Below are 20413 nucleotides of genomic sequence, written 5' to 3'. Positions count from 1 at the left end.
AAATAAGTATATTTCTCAAAATTTCATGGGACAAAATGATAGTAAAGTCTCCCATGTAAGGATCATATTTATATTCTAAATCTGAGAGTAAAGTTTCAAACTTAGCTTGCACTTCAGAAATGGACTAACCACAAATTTCACTAAAATAGGAATGTGAAAAATTAACAGAGTTGAAATTTTGACATCCCATTTGTAAAAGTGGGTAAAGAGATTCGGTCATGAAATACAAGGGTTATTACAAACACATATTCCTCTCCCTGTACCAACAATGTTTGCAACCCACACTACTTTCTGACTTCAAGCCATAGACAATTTCAATTTCTTTGTCAGCAGGTTCTTCTGCTTTCTCTACATTAGAAAACCCTAAGTAACCTTCAAATCTCAGATGAAATACTAAGCCACCTGTGAAGCTCTCCAAGATCTCCCCAGTGTTCTGATTGCTCCCCACGATGAGATGAAAATCTCCCCACTCTAAACTTCATTTTCTCATATAAATTAATTTCTATCCTTGCATATGCTCTAACACATACCTTATTCATTCTTTTTTTTTTTCCATGTCTATTAGGGAGCATCCACTAAATGCCAAGTTCTCCTCCAGGCTCAGGGTGCAGCAATCAATAAAATAACAAAAAACAAAATCCCCTGATTTCTTGGAACTGACATGATAGTGGGTGAAGAGGACAAGAAACAAAATAACTAAAACCTAAGCAGGGAAGAGGGATAGATGGTACTGGAGAAAGAGGTATAATTTTAAATGAAGTGATCAGCAAACGCCTTACTGGGGGATACTTGAATGAAGACCTTAAGTTGGTGAGGGAACAAAGCTCACAAGTGACTAGGGAGAGTTCTTCAGGAAGGGGCAACAGCAAGTGCAAAAGACCTGAGCGAGAGATATGCCAGGCATATTCACGTAAGAGCAAGAAAGTCCATATGCTTGGAACAGAGTGGCCAAGGCAAAGTCAGTAGGAAAGAAGTCTAGAGGGGCACCCAGGCGGCTCAGTCGGTTAAGCGTCTGCCTTTGGCTCAGGTCGTGATCCTAGGATCCTGGGATCAAGTCCAGCATCGGGCTCCTTGGGAGCCTGCTTCTCCCTCTCCCTCTGCCTGCCACTCTGTACACTTGTGATCTTTCTCTCTCTCTCAAAAATAAATAAATAAAAATCTAAAAAAAAAAAAAAAAAAGAAAGAAAGAAGTCTAGAAAAGGAGTAGGAGCCTTTGAAAAGTTGGTAGGATTAGTAACTTGAAGGTAGTGATGGAGAATGATTTGTTGAAGTTGCGGTACTAGAGGGAGTGAGCTGTAAAGTGGGTTGTTATTGGAAAATGGGATACTTGAGATTAGGAAAGGTTTGTTACGGGTAATAAAGTCTAGGGTATGACTTTAATAAGAGTGAGGGCTGAGATAAGGCAGAGAACAAGATTATTACAGACGGATAGAAAGTGATCTAAACTAATGATAAGAGTTTCAAAACTGGAGGTTTTAAAGAAGAGGGAGAGGTTATCTAAGGCAGAAGGGAAGACCAAGGAGGACACTTTACCCTGCCTCCAAGCCCAATGGTAGATCAGGAAGAGAAAACAAGTACTTGAGAGGACTGCAGAGGAAGTAAGGTTCTTCAAGGGAGCTAGGTTTTAATTAGAATAAAAACACAAAGGCATTGTTCTTTGGCTAGGTTTTAATTAGAATAAAAACACAAAGGGATTATGCTAATAAATGACCCAGTTCCTAAAGGCAGAGTGGAAGGGTTTGGGCAGCTGCAGGGAAGTGGGGTATGGTTAGGACGTGGATCATACAGAGGAGCCAGAGATGGGTTAGAGTGAGGAAGTTTATGATCTGAGCATCTTGTGAGGACTGGCAGGATCAATCCGGGCAGTCGTAGGACAGCGGTAGAAAGGAAGGAGTGCTGGAAGGAGGGAGGGAGGGGCATCTCACCAGCGGTGTTCAAGAGTCTCCTCTGCACTCTTGACTACAGATGCCTAACAGCATAAGAAACAGTCTTACTTTAATCACAAAGGGCCGCTTCACCTTGCTTATTCTTTTGTTTTTTATTTTAGCATCATATACTGTCTCCTTTTCCATATTAGATCATAAGCTCTTTGAAGCGACTAAGAAATTTTACTCATTTTGATGTTGCCTGTGATTGCCAGTACTAAGCTACTCAATAAATATATGCTCAAAAACAAGTGAATACTTCTTACTGGATGGAAGGACTGGTTGAAAAAGACAGATTATTTCCTACTCAGTCTTCTCTCTCAGAACTCTCTATAGCTCCCCAATTCTAGGACGGGACTCAGATATTCTGAGTCCCGTCCTAGAAGACCAGGTGCTGTTACAAAACCTGTTGTGCTCAGTCTGCTTGTGAAAAGGCCAAAGATAAGGCCTCCCTTTCCCTGCTGTAAGAGTAAAAATTCTGCTTATAATGATATTTGTCTCACTTATCACTTCTTTTTTTTTTTTAAGATTTCTATTTATTTATTTGACAGAGAGAGAGAGATGGAGAGCACACAAGCAGGGGGAGCAGAAGTAGAGGGAGAAGCAGGCTCCCAGCCGAGCAGAGACCCCCCACACGGGACTCAATCCCAGGACCCGGGGATTACGACCTGAGCGGAAGGCAGCTCCTTAACCGACTGAGCCACCCAGGCATCCCTCACTGATCATTTCTTCTTCAGGAGGAGAGAATCAATAGCCAAGCCAGAGTAAAATTCTCCAAGGACACTAACCTGTTGTGAATTTTCTGGGGAATGTAGCCAATGCTCACATGGCCATGCTTGATGACAAATGATAAAGGTCATGGTCTTGTTACAAGAAAGAGTTTGGTAATCCTGGGGATCTGCATCACCACGAGGTGCAAGCCAGCCTCTGAACCACTAAGGAGTTGATACGATATGGGCCTAATGGATGATTTGATGTGGAGTTAAGGTTGTGGCAGGAAAAGCACAGAATTCAGAAACTGACCTAGAATCAGACACTTTGCAAGTATGTAACCAAACAGCTGAGTCTCTACCATAAGATGACCACCACTAACTCCCTCATCAGGGCCTCACCAAGGCAAAGCCATTGTGGCCAGGCCCAAGTTTGGCAACAGGCATCCATCCGTCCGACCTAAAATGTAAGGCTCTCCAGTTTTTCAAGAACATAAACCTGATTACGTCATTCTTTTGCTTAAGTCGATTCAGTGGCATCCCATTACCTTTAGCCAAAGACTGAACTCCCTTGCATGCCCAGAGGTCCTGCAGGATGTAAACTCTACCAATCACTCCACTTCATCTCTCCCCTCTTCTCCTACCACTTTTCCTCACACACTTTATATTCCAGCACACTTTAAGTTCTTTCCATTCCTAAAACATTCAAGTCTATACTTGCTGTTGACATAACACCTTCTAAATGCTTTTAACCCTCTTCAACCAGCTAACTTTATGGTCTTAGCTTAAATGGCACATCCTCAGGGAAGTGCTCTTTGCTGACTAGATGGGTCAAGTCTCCTGATACAATATGTTACATCATACACTGATCGCATGTCTCTGTAATTACTCATTTAATGTTTTCTCTCCCCCTAGTCTATTATTTCTATGAAGGCAGCAGCTGTGGCCACTTAGGTTACCATTGTATCCCCAAGGCCTTGCCCAATGACTGCAATATCACAGATGCAATTTAAAAAACAAACAAACAAAAAAGTAAGGTGGGTATACTATCCTGCTTAACACAACTGATTAAATGTAAGTGCCATATTTTTCAGGCCATCCAGCTATAAGCTGAGAACCTTTCCCTTACTGCACCCAGAAATGTATCTTGAGGGACGCCCGAGTGGCTCCGTTGGTTAAGTGTCTGCCTTCAGCTCAGGTCATGATCCCAGGGTCCTGGGATCGAGTCCCACATCAGGCTCCTTGCTCAGCGGGGAGGCTGCTTCTCCCTCTGCCTACTGCTCACCGTGCTTGTGCTCTCTCTCTCTCTCTGACAAATAAATAAATAAAATCTTTAAAAAAAAAAGAAAAAAGAAATGTATCTTGAATGCACTCAGCAGTATCTTTTAAATGAATAAATCCCATAAAATAATTTTAAAAAAACTCAAACTGTTCAATTCAGTAAAATATGAATACAGGCCACCTAAAATACTATATTCACTTTATTTCTAATTTTTCTACTGGTTTTGATAACATTTAGAGAAAGAATAAATGAAAACAAGGCACTATTGTATAATATCAAGAAATAACTTTATCCAACGGGAATTCAAATGGAAGATATATTTAACATCAATTCATATATTAGTAACTTACACACTTATTATCAACTATGACATCATTAAAGCACAAAATAGTCTCCTGCAATCTCAACCAAACTTCTGGCCTCCCTTACATGTCACTCCCATGACTACCAACTGCACACATAAAGAGACTAGGGAAAATGTATTGAAGATGGTTTTCCAGGAAATGTATAAAATGAAAAAGGCAAAATATGTCAAATAAGCATAAACAGCAATAGGGCCCAGAATTTACTCTGGAAAGGCTGCCTAAGGCACTACCAAAAAAACAGTTATAAATCCCTGATCTGACTTTGAAATTTTATGGTCTTAAAAATTTCAATTTGAAGCACAAGGTGACATGACCACGCTAATGCGTATATTATTTTCTCAGTAAAGGCATATGTGAGAAATATTATGTCTGTTCAGGACACTGTCACCCCAATATGTGTTTGTAATACAGCTGATTATATAAGGTGTAAAAGTGAACCTGGTTATTTTTTAATGCATTTTAAAAACTAATGACACTTGAATGAATGGTGGCACAATAGGGAGAAGGGCTATTTTTATATAAAACAATATTAAATCAGCGTGCAATGAGGTGAAATGGTGAGATTGTAAGAATTTTACAAAATGGTAATTTAGAAATTGTAAATGCTTTTATTCAAAAGTGCAAAAAAGGCATCAATTGTCCTCATTTGCTGGAATCACAGTTCTTAGGAATAACAGCATCTACTGATGAACCTGATCAAGAATGAATTAAAAAAATAATTTAAAAATTGTAATGAAAAATAAAATAAAAATTGGAATGATTCTGGTTAAAACCAGAATACAAAATTACGAAAACCAAATCAATTTGACAGTGGTGACAGTACTGTTATTTGGCTAATGAAAACAACGAATGTTCCTGACCAGTGGTTTCCGAGGACCCTGTCCAGGTGACTCAGGTGCTTCCGGGAGCTGGTTAAGGAGAGGGAGGAGGCGGCCCAGTGAGGAGGGCTCTGGACCTAGAGAAGCTCTACTTCTCTGTTTTACCATACACTGAGAAGGTATGTATACCTTTTTTTTCTAAGGCTTCAATTTGTTTAAAAAAAATCCTGAAAACCACAGCAATATATATATATGCTGTTTCTAAGCACACAAAGAGAATTGAAATCAGGACATACGAGACAAAAAGGCTCCAAACTACTAGAAGTATTATCAGTTTTCTTCTCACTTAACTAATGTTAAAATGACTTGTCAACTGAGATATGCCATAGGGTAACAGACTACTAGTTAGGTACCTTCAGGTTAATAGCACATATGCAGAGGCGAGCTAGCTAAGTGGGAAAGTGGGAACTGCTCACATGAGCTAGGCAACCACAACAGCAAGCAGGTCTCCTCTTTAGCCTGACCTTGGCAACAAGCTGTTTCTGAGAACCCAAAGTTCTTCATGGCTGAGAGCTCATCTCCTTTAGACATTTCAGAGAATAAGCGATATGAGCTGTGGTACAACTTTTCAGTAAGACTGAAAGGCATGTCAGCAAGGCACTGGTGCATCCATTTAAGGATATAGGATGAACACACAACTTTTAACATTAAATTGTTAGAGATGATTGGCCAACATACGAATATGCATAGTACTTGGCACACAGGTTCTTCAATAAAATGTTACTGAATCTATTCTGAAAATGTCATATTTGTTAAGTAATATGTTCTAAAGGGTAAAAATCAGGAAAAAAATTCTACTCTAAAAAAAAAAAGGATGTAAAGTCCACTCTATCCTAATGCAGCAGTGGGAATTTTTTTTTTTTAAGTTATAACAGGTTTTAGGCTTAATACATTTTGGGCTTAGGAAATCACATAATTACAAAGCAAAATTTGATTTTGATTAATACATAACCACTATCATGAGTTTAAAAATCAGACTAAAAATGTTACTAAAAAAAGGGAGAAAATGTCTAAATGAATCCGCACAAATATACAAATCAATGTGTGAGAGGTTAGCAAGGAAAATATAAAAACTGTCTTTTTTTTTATAAGCTTTTCATTAGTTAAAAGGAAATGGAATTCTGATTTTCCCCTTACATATTTGGTCCTCCTAGCTTTTCTGGACAAAGCAGTACTAACCATTTTAGCAAACTCCAATTAAAATACCCTCATAATGTTGAATCTAGGACAACCTATCATCTACGCAGACAAAGAATTCTGAATGTCACATACAGTAAATGAAAAGGTCAAATCTGACCATGTTTACAGTATTCTACAATGAAAATAAAAAATCCAGGAAGGCAAATAAAAATGGCTTACTTACATGAGGTTCCTTTTACTTGTTGATTGTATATTTTAAGAATTGGATATATGCCTTCCCTTCTTATCCAGTATTTTTAAAGAAGTCCTAAGTGAATGCATACTGTTTTGTAAACTGCATTGTCTAAACTGCAGCAAAATTCAGGCAAAAGTGAACGTAGTTTTATCCCCCGGAAAAGCACTGGATATGGTTATAGGAACAAATTCAATATCATCTAATTTAAGAAGTTCTTGTCATCAGGTATGGTTACATTGGTTTGTAAAACATATTGCCTAGAGCAAAGTACAGCAACCTATAAATCACAACCCAGCAATTTTTCATTCTTTCTATTGATAAACATTCAAAAACAGTATTTTCACCATGTGAAAGTAAACAACCATAACCTCCAAATCAACTTTTCTCACATGAGTTTCTAATCCCCAGAGCATCACTGTAAGTCACTAGCAATCACTGCATTGATTGAGCAAAGATTAACTTAGCACTTCCCTCCAAAAAAAAAAAAGTATAAAGAATGCTTTAAATAGATATAACCCATAGAGAACTAGGTCTATATCATAAATGCTGGGGATGAAAAGCATGTAAAATAACAGATTCATGATTCAGGGTAGGAGAGGAATCCATTGCTCCATATAGCACAAAAGAATTCTGCTCAGGCGGCCATAGCTCCTTTCATTTCTTAGCTGGGTTCTTGGGAGGAAGGAGTTTATATGTGTTGAAGTAGCCCACCACCTGCTGGGGGATCTCTGCCAAGACACACTGAGAGAGCGCTTCTTTTGGAGCCTTATGAAAAAACAAAATCAAAGCGACTTTATTAGTAACCAAATTTTACTGGCATTTTAATAACAGACTAGGAATACCTCACCTGTCAGTAAAAAGCAGTAATTCCCAATTCCTGGGCTCATATCCTGTCTTAGGTGAAACACAGAATAAGCTTATTTTAGCTAAGTAACCAATATTACTTAGGAGCGCTTTATTACTCCCACTAATATTTATCAAGTCCTTTTCTGGTGCCAGCATTCTGGCATTTGATAATTATTTTTTTCTTTAACTTTTAAAGGTGGGTCTTTCATTCACTTGGTATTAATTTTTTTAACTTTTTATTTTGAAATAGAGATTCATAGGAAGTTGCAAAAATAATATTCACCAAGTTCCTTCCAAAGGTAGTATCTTTTATAACTACAGCAGAATACCAAAACCAAAAAACTGACAACGGTACAGTTCACAGGCCTTATTCAGATTTTACCAGTTTTATTTTACCTGCACTTATTTGCATGTGTGGATGTATTATTCTATGTAATTTTATCATCTGGGTAGATCTGTACAACCATCACCACAGTCAAGAAACAGAAGTGTTTCATCATCACAAGGATCCCTAACATTTAACACTTTTAATCACCTTCCCCCACACTCATACACTGGCTGCTGGTAATGTAAAAAAGCATAACCATTCTGGAAAAGTTCAACAGTTTCTCTAATAATTAAACATGCAATAATTATACGACCCAGCAATTGCACTTCTGGGTATTTAACCTAGAGAAATAAAAATTTATGCTCGCACAAAAACCTGTACATGAATGTTTATAGCAGCTTTGCATATAACAGACAAAAACTGAAAACAATTAAAGATGTCCTTCAACGGATGAACGGTTAACACCTACACCGTGGAATATTCCTCAGCAATAAAAAGGGACACATGCAGCAACAACCCTGCAGAAAATTATGCTGAAGTGAAAAAAAAAGCCAATCCTAACATTTCTATAACATTTTTGAAATGACAAAATTATGGAAGTGAGAACAGATTAGTGGTTGCCCAGGGTTAAAGGTGGGTGGAGGTGCAAGGGAAGTGGGTGTGGTTATAAAAGGGCAACATGAGGAGTCCTGAGGTGATGGACCTTGACTGTTTATCAATGTCTATATCCTGGTCGTGGATTCTGTGCTATAGTTTTACAAGATGTTACCATTGGAGTAAACTGGGTAAAACAAAGTCCTGAGAGATTTTCGTCAAATCAACTTCCAGTCTGGCAAATTCATCGTATACTTGTATAGAGTTTTTCTGTTGTTACATACATAGGTAAAGATAAAATATATTTTAAAACATTCACAGCAACACCATTTATAACAATTTATCATATAGACTGCAAGAGGCATGCAAGTATACAACTTGAAGCAAAACTGTGAAATCTAATCAGGGCTCTTCAAAAATCCATACATCCTCTAACCCCAGACACCTACTCAACTACTTGGTTATGCATTGGTGAAGGTCTGTGTTCACAGTCCTTAGTGTGCATGAAGAATAAGAAGAAGTGGTACTCACGTTCTGGAACTGTCTGAAAGGCACAAACTGGACAATATCTCGGATGGCTACCTCGCCTGATGGGGAGCGGAGACTTCCACCATCACCATCCAGAAACTCCATGGCACTGAAGTCAGCACCTCCTACTCCAACAATGATGATGGACATAGGAAGCTTGGCAGCATTAACTATAGCTTGTCTGGTCTCATCAAGGTCTGTTATCACACCATCAGTAATGATTAAGAGCACATAATATTGCTGCCAAGAAAGAAAATTATATCTACTGAGCAGGTTGAGCTCCCAAACAATAAAAACAATGGTTTAAAAACATCTCCAGCTAGGGCGCCTGGGTGGCTCAGATGGTTAAGCGTCTGCCTTCGGCTCAGGTCATGATCCCAGGATCCTGGGATCGAGTCCCGCATCGAGCTCCCTGCTCCTTGGGAGCCTGCTTCTCCCTCTGCCTCTCTCTCTCTCTCTCTCATGAATAAATAAATAAAATCTTTAAAAAAAAAAATGTTTAATAAAAAAAATAAAAAAATAAAAAATAAAAACATCTCCAGCTTGATGAGTCATTCAGTTTCTTTCTTGCTCATTTTCCTTGCCAGTCTCTACCCAGGATACCATCTACATAAAATATTCTAACATTCTCTAATGACAAGGAGATTTATTGATAGAAAAACTGCAGGGTTATTAAAAGTGCAACAGATGACAAAATAGGGTTGGCATAAATATACAGAAGCAAGACATCTAAATGTCAAAGATTAAACTTTTAATGAGCATAAGAATAAACACTTTAACGTAAGTATTAATTATGTTAAAGTATTGATCAAGGGAGTAAGTGGCAACTCCATTTTTTAAAAGTCAAATATGGAAGTAGAATTGTTTATCAAACTAAAGTGTACTTTTTAAAAAATGGGTATGGTTTAAGGGGGGGGATTCTTTCTCTCAATTCTGTCATTTCTGATAAATATTTTTAGAGGATGGTAAAATGTTGCATAAAATTGTGACTCCATCTTTTGGGTCATTTAAAGCTAGAATGGAAATAAGTTTTATAACAAAGCTAATATGTGCTGAGTGTTTACTCTGCCCCAGGCACTGTGCATTTTTTATCAGTTACCTTATTTCACCTTTCAGCAATCATATGAGGTAGTTATCACTGCCTTCCTTTTCGGTATAAAAAGTTATGAAGCTAAGAGAGATTTGGTATCAAGGTCCAACAGGTAATGGTTATCTAATCCAAACCTTTTAAATAATTTTTAAATAATTTTTCATCAGCAACTGAAATTGTAAATTTTCTCAACCTTAATTTGTTAAGTCTACCTTTGAAAAAGTAGATTTTAATCATTTCTGTTTAGTAAAACCTATTTAAGAAAATTAATTCAAATGGCAGAGAAAAGACTCATGAGTATAAGAGTTATTTTTTTGTTGTCTTGCTTTGACACTGATCACTAATTTGACAACAACCGTTGTTACCTGCCCAACCAAGGACACCTATATTATGACTTTACGCTCTTTGTATCTTGATGGACCAAATAAATGGAAAAATGGCACCAGAAGCAACTACCAATCCACATTCTCCTTGTCCCCTGCACTACAGCACTTACAGAAGCTGTCTGTTGTTGGGTAGCTGCAGCAGCAAACCTGGCCACATGGTTTATGATTGGAGAAAAATTAGTTGGTCCGTAGAGTTTTATCTGAGGAAGGCAGGCCCGATATGCTTCTATAATGCCTTGGATTCCTAGACAAAAAAAGCAGTATTAAAAAGTCTCAAACACAATTTAATTGTTCATTGTTTACCATACTGGTTAATTTAATTTTATATACGTATGTGTATGTACATATATGTATGTGTATACATATATATCTATTGCTTTAGTGAAAAGTTCTACATTCAAGAGTTCTTCTTAAACCTTGTATTACAAAACTTCATACCTATGCTCCATTGCAAACACCTATAAATGCTACCCTCCTCCAATAAAAGACATTTATTTTCTTTTTTTTAACGATTTTATTTATTTATTTGAGAGAGAGAGAATGAGAGATAGAGAGCACGAGAGGGAAGAGGGTCAGAGGGAGAAGCAGACTCTCCGCTGAGAAGGGAGCCCGATGTGGGACTCGATCCCGGGACTCCAGGATCATGACCTGAGCCGAAGGCAGTCGTTTAACCAACTGAGCCACCCAGGCGCCCAAAGACATTTATTTTCATCGCAGCCAAACTATTCATTAATCTACAGTAGGACTGTTATATTGCATAATTGTTGTGTTTTAGGAATAAGACTTAAATGGAAAAAGAAACATGAAAAAGGTGCTGCATCACACAACTGACAATAAGAGGAAAGAAACATCTACTGATTAAGTGGAAAAACTTTTGCACATGTGGCCATAGATTCTACAAAATCAGATGGCTATAAACCTAATGTTAATTGTAGCCAAGATCTTACTCAATGACTTAAAGGTTAAGCATAGTATGGTAAATTGTATAGTTCCAATACTTCATTTCCAGGTTATGTATTACATTTTGCTGCAGAAACACTAATGTGTCTGTTTATGCCGTACTGCCTAGGCCTGCTGGGATGTTGTATAGTGGAAGATTGGCAGGGCCGTTCGACTAGCTCTGACCAAGCATGTAAATGGACATGACATTCATGTCTAGGTAGACGTTTTAAGAGCCACTGCCTGTTTTCACCAGCAATCTTGCTCTTCCCCCTGCAAAGGGAGAAGCACATCCCAGATAAGGTCCTGAGTCCCAAAATAAGAAACATAAAGAAGATTAGTCACATGTAAAGGGATATATAAATGAGCAAGAAATAACCTATCACTAGAAATAAATTATCTAAATCACTGAGAGTTAGACTGTTTATTACAACAGCACAACTTAGTGGAGGTTGAATGGCATTCCTGGTAAAAGCACTGCTAGTGAAGCTTTCTTTTTTTTTTTTTAAGATTTTATTTATTTATTTGACAGAGAGAGACATAGTGAGAGAGGGAACACAGCAGGAGGAGTGGGAGAGGGAGAAGCAGGCTTCCAGCTGAGCAGGGAGCCTGACGCGGGGCTCGAACCCAGGACCCTGGGATCATGACCTGAGCCGAAGGCAGACGCTTAACGACTGAGCCACCCAGGAGCCCCAGGTGAAGCTTTAATGAGACATATGCACCTATGGGATCTACCCCTTATATTTGAGAGTCCAGGATGCAGGTAAGATACTAGAAATCCTCAAGAACATCCCTATACTTGTTGAGATCATCAAGGAATTCTGCCTCAAAAGATTTTTAATGTAAACCAAAACAGGTCTCTTGCTTAAAACATACCCAACAGATCAGAGCTCAACAAGTAAATGAAGTAGATACTTGATTTAAAAGTTGCACAAGACCAACTCTCTTAACATTTAAGAGTTCTAATTCACTCCTCTTTGTCACTTTGAGCTTAGGAAGAAGTCAGTCCAGTACTAACAAAAATAATACTAACATAGGCCAGCAGCAGGATTTTACTGCAACGACACATACTGTAGAAAATTTGAGTCCCCAGAGCAATAATATTTTCATTTTTATCATCTCAGCTTGCTTTTCAATCTGAAGATATATAAACTATTAATTAAATTTCTTCACAGATATCAATTGCCTTCAGTTCCTCCACTAAAATTAAGTTATGCCAAAATCCTTCCTTTGCATTGAAGGAACAAATGAGACATGTTATTTCTGGGCAACTAAGTTCAATGATTAATTAAGAAAAGGGGATTCAACTTCCTTGCTTTAAAATAAGGTTGTATTTTTTTCAGCACAGTATGTTCTTTGTCTAAAAGCAAAGGGATTTGGGATGCCTGGGTGGCTCAGTCAGTTAAGCATCTGCCTTCGGCTCAGGTCATGTTCCCAAGGGTCCTGTGATTGAGTCCCACATCAGGGGGCCGGGGGGAGACTGAATAGGAGCCTGCTTCTCCCTCTGCCTACCGCTCCCCCTGCTTGTGCTCTCTCTTTCTCTCTGACAAATAAATAAGATCTTAAAAATAAAATAAAAAAATAAAATAAAATAAAATAAAATGAAATAAAACCAACCATTCTTTTTTTCAGACTATGAACCAAAAGTAGAAAAGCTGCACTTAATGGCAGCCCAAAGATGGGCTCATTTTACTCAGAGTAAATGAACGTCTAAAATGAATTAGCACATGATATGTCATCCATATTTATTGGCAAGAAAAGAGATGTAATTACACTGAATTCCAAAAATTGTTCCAATTTCATCATAAGCATGAAACACAGTGCTTGAAAAGAATTGCTATTCCCAGTTTCAAATGCTAGGGATAAAAAGGTCATAACTGGCCACTGAAAGTACATCAAAGGAACACTGAATTAGTAGGAAAAAAAGTGTCCAGGAAAAACAAGAAAACCCTAATATGGGACACCTGGGTGGCTCAGTTGGTGAAGCGTCTGCCTTTGGCTCAGGTCATTCATGATCCCAGGGTCCTGGGATCAAGTCCCGCATCAGACCCCCTGCTCAGCAGGAAGCCTGCTTCTCCCTCTCCCACTCCCCCTGCTCATGTTCCCTCTCCCACTGTGTGTCTCTCTCTCTGTCAAATAAATAAATAAAATATTAAAAAAAAAACCCTAATACAAATTATCCCAACAAAATGTTCATGCTCTTCTGCCTTAGGAATATTGTTCATGAATACTGAAGATAAGGAAAGAACACCCTCTTTTGTTAGAAATCTAAACATTCTGTAATTGTCAACAGGACCCTTTGCAGAAAATTACCTATTGTCTAAAATTTTATACCTCTGCCCATACCTCCCTGTCTTCCTCCAAACTGTTCAGTCTTTTATCATTTTGTGGGATGTTTGGCATTTTAGGTTGAATGCCCAATGGGGTTAAAAGGAAGAAGCCCTTGGATATTTGAAGTATAAAAAAATGAAATTAAACAAATGTCAGCCTTCCGCTGTCTATACAGAGGAAAGCCACTATAGGAGTTTAATTCTTTGTTCCTTTAGCCCATTCAGATGTAGTCTGAGTAACATTTATTTGATGCTGGACATTTTTTTCCTTATAGAGAGTGACTGCTACTCTGAGAAAAGCTTCATAAATCTGATACTAGATAACTCATTTTATTGAAGGTTTGTTTTAAAATAAGATGTGAAAATAAAGTGAAATGTGAAAATAATATGATTATTTTTATTGATCTACTCTCAAAATTGAGAATTTTCTTGTTCTATTAAACCTCTTAAAGTAGAACTAGCCAACAATCATCATCATAATAGATTTGCACCATTAGTATCTTACCACTCAAACCAACAACGTGGTGTAATTCTTCTACTTTATACAACGGAAAGTTAAATATGTCACAAAAAGAAAACTAGGGAGGGAATTTGAGTAAACCACAAGAAAAAAACAAGTAACAAACTAGTGAGGTGTTCAGTATAAAATCTTCCTGTTTACTTTTTAGCTTACCGTTGCAGAAGGGATTGGATGGATTAAAGTTCATTGGAAATTCATGTGAAACCTGCCAAAAGAGGAAAGAATTGGTGAAGCCTGTTTTGCTTTTGTGGGAGACAAATATTTAAAAATAAGATTTCCTCTTACCTGCCACTGAGGAGGTATCTGAGCTCCAAAACCAAAAGCTGGAAACATTTTATCACTAAAAACAAAATTTGTAAAAACTGAAAGATCATTTTTTAAATAGAAAATTTTATCTTTACTCTTAATAAAACCAATAGTTTCCTTTTTAAATTCAAAATCTTAGGAAAATATAAAGATTAAATCCATAATAACCACCAGAGAGAGCCAATGTTAGTATTTGGCAACAATCATTCTAAGTATTTTTCTGTGCTATGAGGGAGAAAAATCTCTCTATATATTTATAAAAATGGAGTTTATATTCATATTTTATAGCATGCTATTTTCTACTTAAGTACTATATATCGTTTTGCTGAATAAATATGTAGATAAATCCATAACGCTCTAAAAACCACAAGTTCGTTGGCTTATGGCAAACTCATTTGGCAGCAAAACCTGACCTCAACTGATATGAGGTTATTTATAGCTTTTATTCATGCCACTGAATATGAATATTCATACATTTAGCCACAGAAACATAGTGCAAATGCCACATATAAAATTTTCACATTTTTTGTAGCAAAATGTGTGAATATTTGGCCCCAGTGCCTTAAGGATAAAGGATTATGAACCTCAATATATAACATCATGTGAATGGCTGCCAAGTATTCCACTGTATGGATATTTTCCCCCAACCAATAAACATCCAATGTTTTGCTATTATAAAACACTGTAATGAACATACTAATTTTTCTGCTAGGATATATATTTTTTAAGATTTTATTTATTTGTCAGAGAGATAGGGAGAGAGCACAAGCAGGGGAAACAGCAGGGAGGGGGAGAAGCAGGCTCCCAGCTGAGCAAGGAGCCCGATGCGGGACGCGATCCTAGGACCCTGGGATTATGACCTGAGCCGAAGGCAGATGCTTCACCAACCGAGCCACCCAGATGTCCCAGGATACTCTTTTTACATTAATTCTTAATGGTTCTTTCTCCACTGAGGATAGAACCTAAGTCAGACAGATCAGGAGTATTTTTCCCAGTTTGTATTCTGCCTTTAACTTTATTTAAACCATATTTCCTTTTATAGTTTTCAATATTAATGAACGTGAACAAATAAAATTTCTCTCATGATTTCTGCCTCTGCTGCCTTGCTCAGCCTTCCTCACTGCAAATTATAAACAATTCACACAAATTTATTCCTAGAATATTCAAGGTTTGATTTTGATATTAAACTTCTAATTCATCCAGACAGAGTTCAGGAATAGGCTATGAAACAGAAACTGCTACTCTTCACCTGTATCCATTCTCTCCCTTCTTAATATTAGAACACCCGTGCTAGAGACCACAGTAACTCTATTCCAGCACCTCTGGGCTGCATGTGGCCAGGTGGTGGCTAGATTCTGGTCAGGAAAATGTGAATAGAAGTGGTCGTCAGTCACTTCTGAGTCACGATGCCCCTAGGAGGGAAGGCACCTGTACTCCCTTCCAGTTGCCTTTCTCCTCCTCCCACTGACCAGACAAGATGAGAAACCTAGCAGTTGCCTTGGACCCAGGGGTGGAATCTACTACTTGACAATGGTAGAACTGCCCTACCAGTCCTATACTGTCTCTAGACTTGCAACATGAAAGAGAAACAAACCTCTCTGGGGGTAAATGCATTTTGTTTTGGGGGTGTCTATTCCAACAGTTTGTCTATACTCTATACAAAAGAGTATCCTAACAGGGGCACCTGGCTGGCTCAGCTGGTGGAGCAAGCAACTCTTGATCTCAAGGTTGTGAGTTGGAGACCCAGGTTGGGTGTAGAGATTACTCAAACATAAAATCTTAAAAAAAAAAAAAATAGTACCTTAACATATACTGGTATGAGTATGAATTAGGGATCCAAATTCACTTCTTGTCTAGTTTAGCAGCTGTGACAACTCCTTTTCCCTAAAATGTCATCTCTGTCACATACTAAGTTCACGTACACACTAGGGTCTATTTCAAGACTTCTTGCTTTATTCTACTGGTCATGTACTAGTTCTGTAATATTAATTATTATAGCTTTAAAATGAGTTTTAATATCTGCAAACTCCCCTCATTTTTTTTCCTGAAGAATTTCTTGGCTTTTCTGATTCATTTTTCCCCTCCAGAAAATTTTAAAAATCATTTTAGCATGGCTCCATTGCAATTTTGATTAGAATTGATTCATTTGGGGAGAAATTTTATATCTTACATCATTATGACATCTGCCTATCTAGAATCACTGTGTATCTCTCCACTTAAACAAGTTTTTCTTTGTCCCTTAGTACAATTTTGTAGTTTTCCCTTACTAAAGATCACAGACCTCTTAATGAATTCATTCTCATTTTTTATTGCATTATGAATTGTGATCTTGTATCTGCTGTAATTCTTGAACTGGTTATTGCTGGCTGGCGAGAAATTGCTGATTTTTTAAATTTTATGTTGTATCTGACCACCTTTCTGAACTCTCACTACTTTCTAAAATTTTTTTACTTGATTGTTTTAGGTTTGAATTCATTCCTTACAGGTTTGCTAGAATGTATGTATGAAACTGTCTTGGCCTGGTGCCCTTGTGAGGAGTGGCTCTTTGACTAGCTATTCCATTCCTTCCATGGTTCCAGGTCTACGCAGCCTCTTTGAATCAACTCTGGTAACTTAAAGCTTTCCTCCCCCCAAAAAATAATCCTTTAATCAAGATTTCCCAATATAATAACAAAGTTTTACATACTATTAACTTTTAATTCTAAAGGTTTTTTCTTGAATTTATGTTTATAATCTCTGTCTCATTACCAATATCCTATGCATGTTTTCTCTTTCTTGGGGGTCAGCGTTGGCAGATTTACCTGAGTTTTGTTGAACTTGCAAAGAATCATCTCTTCATTTAATTTACTCATTTAGTGGGGTTTTTTAAACTTTCCAAGTCCCTACTTTTAGTGCTTAGAAGAAATCAGCACAGTACATAATACAGCTTGGAAAGCATGTCTCTGGAGCAGACAGCCCGGGCTCAATTCTGTCTCTGCCAGTTATCAGTTGAGTGACCCTAGACAAGTTAACTTCCTATGCCTCAGTTTTTTCATCTATACACTGCAGATGATAATGGATGATAATAGTACCTATGTCACAGCAAAGTATGAGGATTAGGTGAGTATCATGCAGAAACTATATTAAATTGTGCCTGACACATAATAGCTAATATATAGGTAGAATCTGCTATTATGTTATATCTTTTTCTTCTTATTCTTTAATTTTATTTTATTGAAAAGCTAGTTCATTTACATTCAATTTTTCTTGTTTAAAAATAAAGGCATGTAAAGCCAGAAATTTTCCTCTATAACAACAGGACCACACTGTATGTTAACTACCTAAAATTTAAAAAAATTTTAAAGAGAACCACGTATAGTTTTCTTGGTGCCCCTTATTTCTAGATAGTCTGTTATACTTCAATTTCCTCTTTGATCTAAGAACTACTTAAGATTTTTTTATTTCCATATGGTAAATTTTATTTTAGTTATCCTTTTGTTATTAACTTCTAGGTGGCAGTCTGATAAAGTAACTCTGTAATTTTTTAATTTTTTATATAAACCCCATTATAATTGTGTTACTTTAAAATTTTTATTATATTTCTATTTTCAATTGAAATACTTTGATACTCTATTATCAAACATGTCCATGGTTATATTTTTCATTTTGGATTATGTAACAAAGTTTTCTATAAAATAATTTTTTATCATATTTAATGATAATGTCTTGAATTCTACTAGGCTGATATCAGAATCGCCACCTTTGGTTTAGATTTGTTTGCATTTGCCTGAAAAGTTTACCTCTTTAAATGGCATAGCAGATTAATGAAAAGCTCCAACAATATATGTAAGGGCTTTTATCATAAAGTAATAGGCAAAGACAAGTGAAAATTTATACAATGCCCTAAGAGATACAGAACAAAAAATTATTAATGCGGACTTTTTTTTCTATTGTTTGGTAAACCTTCAAGAGGGCCTATTTAATTCATTCAAAAATCTATACACTGAGAATCTATTCAAAATATTTTATAGCAATTAGGTCAAGTTATCTTTTGGCACTTAATCAAAGTTGCCATTAAGAAAATAATTTGAGGGGCTCCTGGGTGGCTTAGTCACTTAAGCATCCAACTCTTGATTTTGGCTCAGGTCATGATCTCAGGGTCATGAGATCCAGTCCCAAGTGGTGCTCTACACTCAGCAGGGAGTCTGCTTGGGATTGATTCTCTCTGGCCGTTCCCCCCACTTGCGTGCTCTCTCTCTCTCTCTCTCTCTCTATCGCTCTCTCTCTCAAATAAATAAATCTTAAAAAAAAGAAAAAAGAAAATAATTTGACAGTGACTGCCAAGAAATAGACATGTTAATAAACAGTGTCTACAAATGTTTACAAAATGTGTCATCTGGACTCCAATCACACAGATAACTTATCCCTAATAAGTAAGCCCCAAGGAAACAGTTGACTCCAGTGAGCTATTAAATATACAAGCTATATATAATACATTATAACTGATCACAGCTAGAGATAAGAGGTCAAAAGTAAACCCTAAGACTGCCACAAAGAGAAAACTAGAAAGATAACACAAAAGAAATTTTAGGGAGAAATTTACCCCCACCATACCCTCTCCCCTGCCCCCAGTCAACCCCAGCGGCCTTATCACTACCAACTCTATCAGAGTACCAGCAGATGGAACAGAAACTGCCCTTTCTGGGGAGTTATAAAAACAAATATTTTAGTCATACTCACGTATCATAATCTTGAATGACCAGTCCCACAGACCAGATAGCAGTCAAATACTCATTAACACCATTGGGGCTGATGTAATGAAGGGAGTCAGGAGACCTTGGGTCACCATTAGAGCCAGTGAAGTCCACACCCACCTGCCAAAGAATAATCACAGCCCTTACTAAGGAGAAGCCATATGCTCAATGTCCAGGAGACAAACATTCATCCCAGAGCCTGCTGCTGCCATTTCCTAACAAATGCCTGGGCCTACCAGTATTTACACAGACAATTAAACAATTAAAGCTTCAGCCTGAAACAACCTGCTATTCATATTTTTTCTAGATGACTCAAATCCATGAATTATTACACCCATGAGTTTAGACATAGGGCTTGCTTTGTAGGTTGTTTGACTAACGCTTTCTATAATTTAAATTACTCTAGGACTTATCTGTTTTCCATCAGAAGGAACAGGTCTTATCAACAAAGTTAAAGGCTTCATGATGAACTTAGACAACCAGTCTGAGAAGACCACACTAAAAAGTTTATGTAAATTTCAAAGTCAGTTTTACAGGAAAAGAAAGAACACTGCAAAACGGTAGGAGAAAGTAACATGTTACAGCCTACTTTGAAAAAGTCAGTGTTACTTACAGTAAAATTCAGCTGACATCCTCCCATGATATAGTCAAGGAATGTGCATTCCACTGTAATCTAAAAACAAATAGCAAACTGTTAAAATAAAAAATCTCTTACTGGGGTACCTGGGTGGCTGAGTCAGTTGAGCATCCGACTCTTGGTTTTGGCTCAGGTCATGATCTCCAGGTCATGGGATTGAGCCTCACGACAGACTCTGCACTCTCTGCACTCAGCGAGGAGTCCGCTTGGGATTCTCTCTCCCTCTCCTTCTGCCCCTCACCCCCCCTTTAAAAATAAATAAACAAATCTTTTTAAAAAAATATCTTACTATACAAGCAAGAGCTCTCTGGCATATATTTTTAACAGTTTAGAAACTGAACACATGATATAAACAGGTGGAAACCACCCTAGCATTTGAGTTTAAGTACCCCTGCCCCTACTTGTCATAAATCTGTTAAGATTTTACTTTGAGATAATTAAAGCAATGTTAAGATTAGAATTTTTTAAAGATTTACTTATTTTAGAGAGAGAGAGAGAGAGCATGAGCAGGGGGGAGAGACATAGGGAGAGGGAGACACAGAGAGAGAGAGAAGCAGACTCCCTGCTGAGCAGGGAACCCAAATTGGGGCTCGATCTCATGACCCCGATATCATGACCTGAGCTGAAATTAAGAGTCGGAC

At 37.4% G+C, this 20413-nt stretch overlaps 1 protein-coding gene across 1 annotated transcript in view; it reads right to left on the bottom strand.

The window, feature by feature from the left end:
• Nucleotides 1–4187: 4187 nt before the first annotated feature.
• Nucleotides 4188–20413, bottom strand: part of CPNE3 (copine 3) — a 50968-nt gene continuing 34742 nt past the window's right edge. Inside the window, exons 10-16 of the mRNA XM_027617193.2 lie at nt 19749–19808; nt 19122–19255; nt 14382–14436; nt 14250–14301; nt 10418–10551; nt 8835–9071; nt 4188–7300 (exon numbers count right to left, since the gene is read on the bottom strand). Coding sequence (XP_027472994.1) covers nt 7190–7300; nt 8835–9071; nt 10418–10551; nt 14250–14301; nt 14382–14436; nt 19122–19255; nt 19749–19808 — 783 coding nt within the window. The 3' untranslated portion in view covers nt 4188–7189. The remainder of the gene's footprint in view (nt 7301–8834; nt 9072–10417; nt 10552–14249; nt 14302–14381; nt 14437–19121; nt 19256–19748; nt 19809–20413) is intronic.

This window comes from Zalophus californianus, chromosome 4, assembly GCF_009762305.2.
Source record: "Zalophus californianus isolate mZalCal1 chromosome 4, mZalCal1.pri.v2, whole genome shotgun sequence".
Classification (NCBI taxonomy): Eukaryota; Metazoa; Chordata; class Mammalia; order Carnivora; family Otariidae; genus Zalophus; species Zalophus californianus.
The sequence above is the reverse complement of the archived record's forward strand: the minus strand, read 5'-3'. Positions and strand labels throughout refer to the sequence as shown.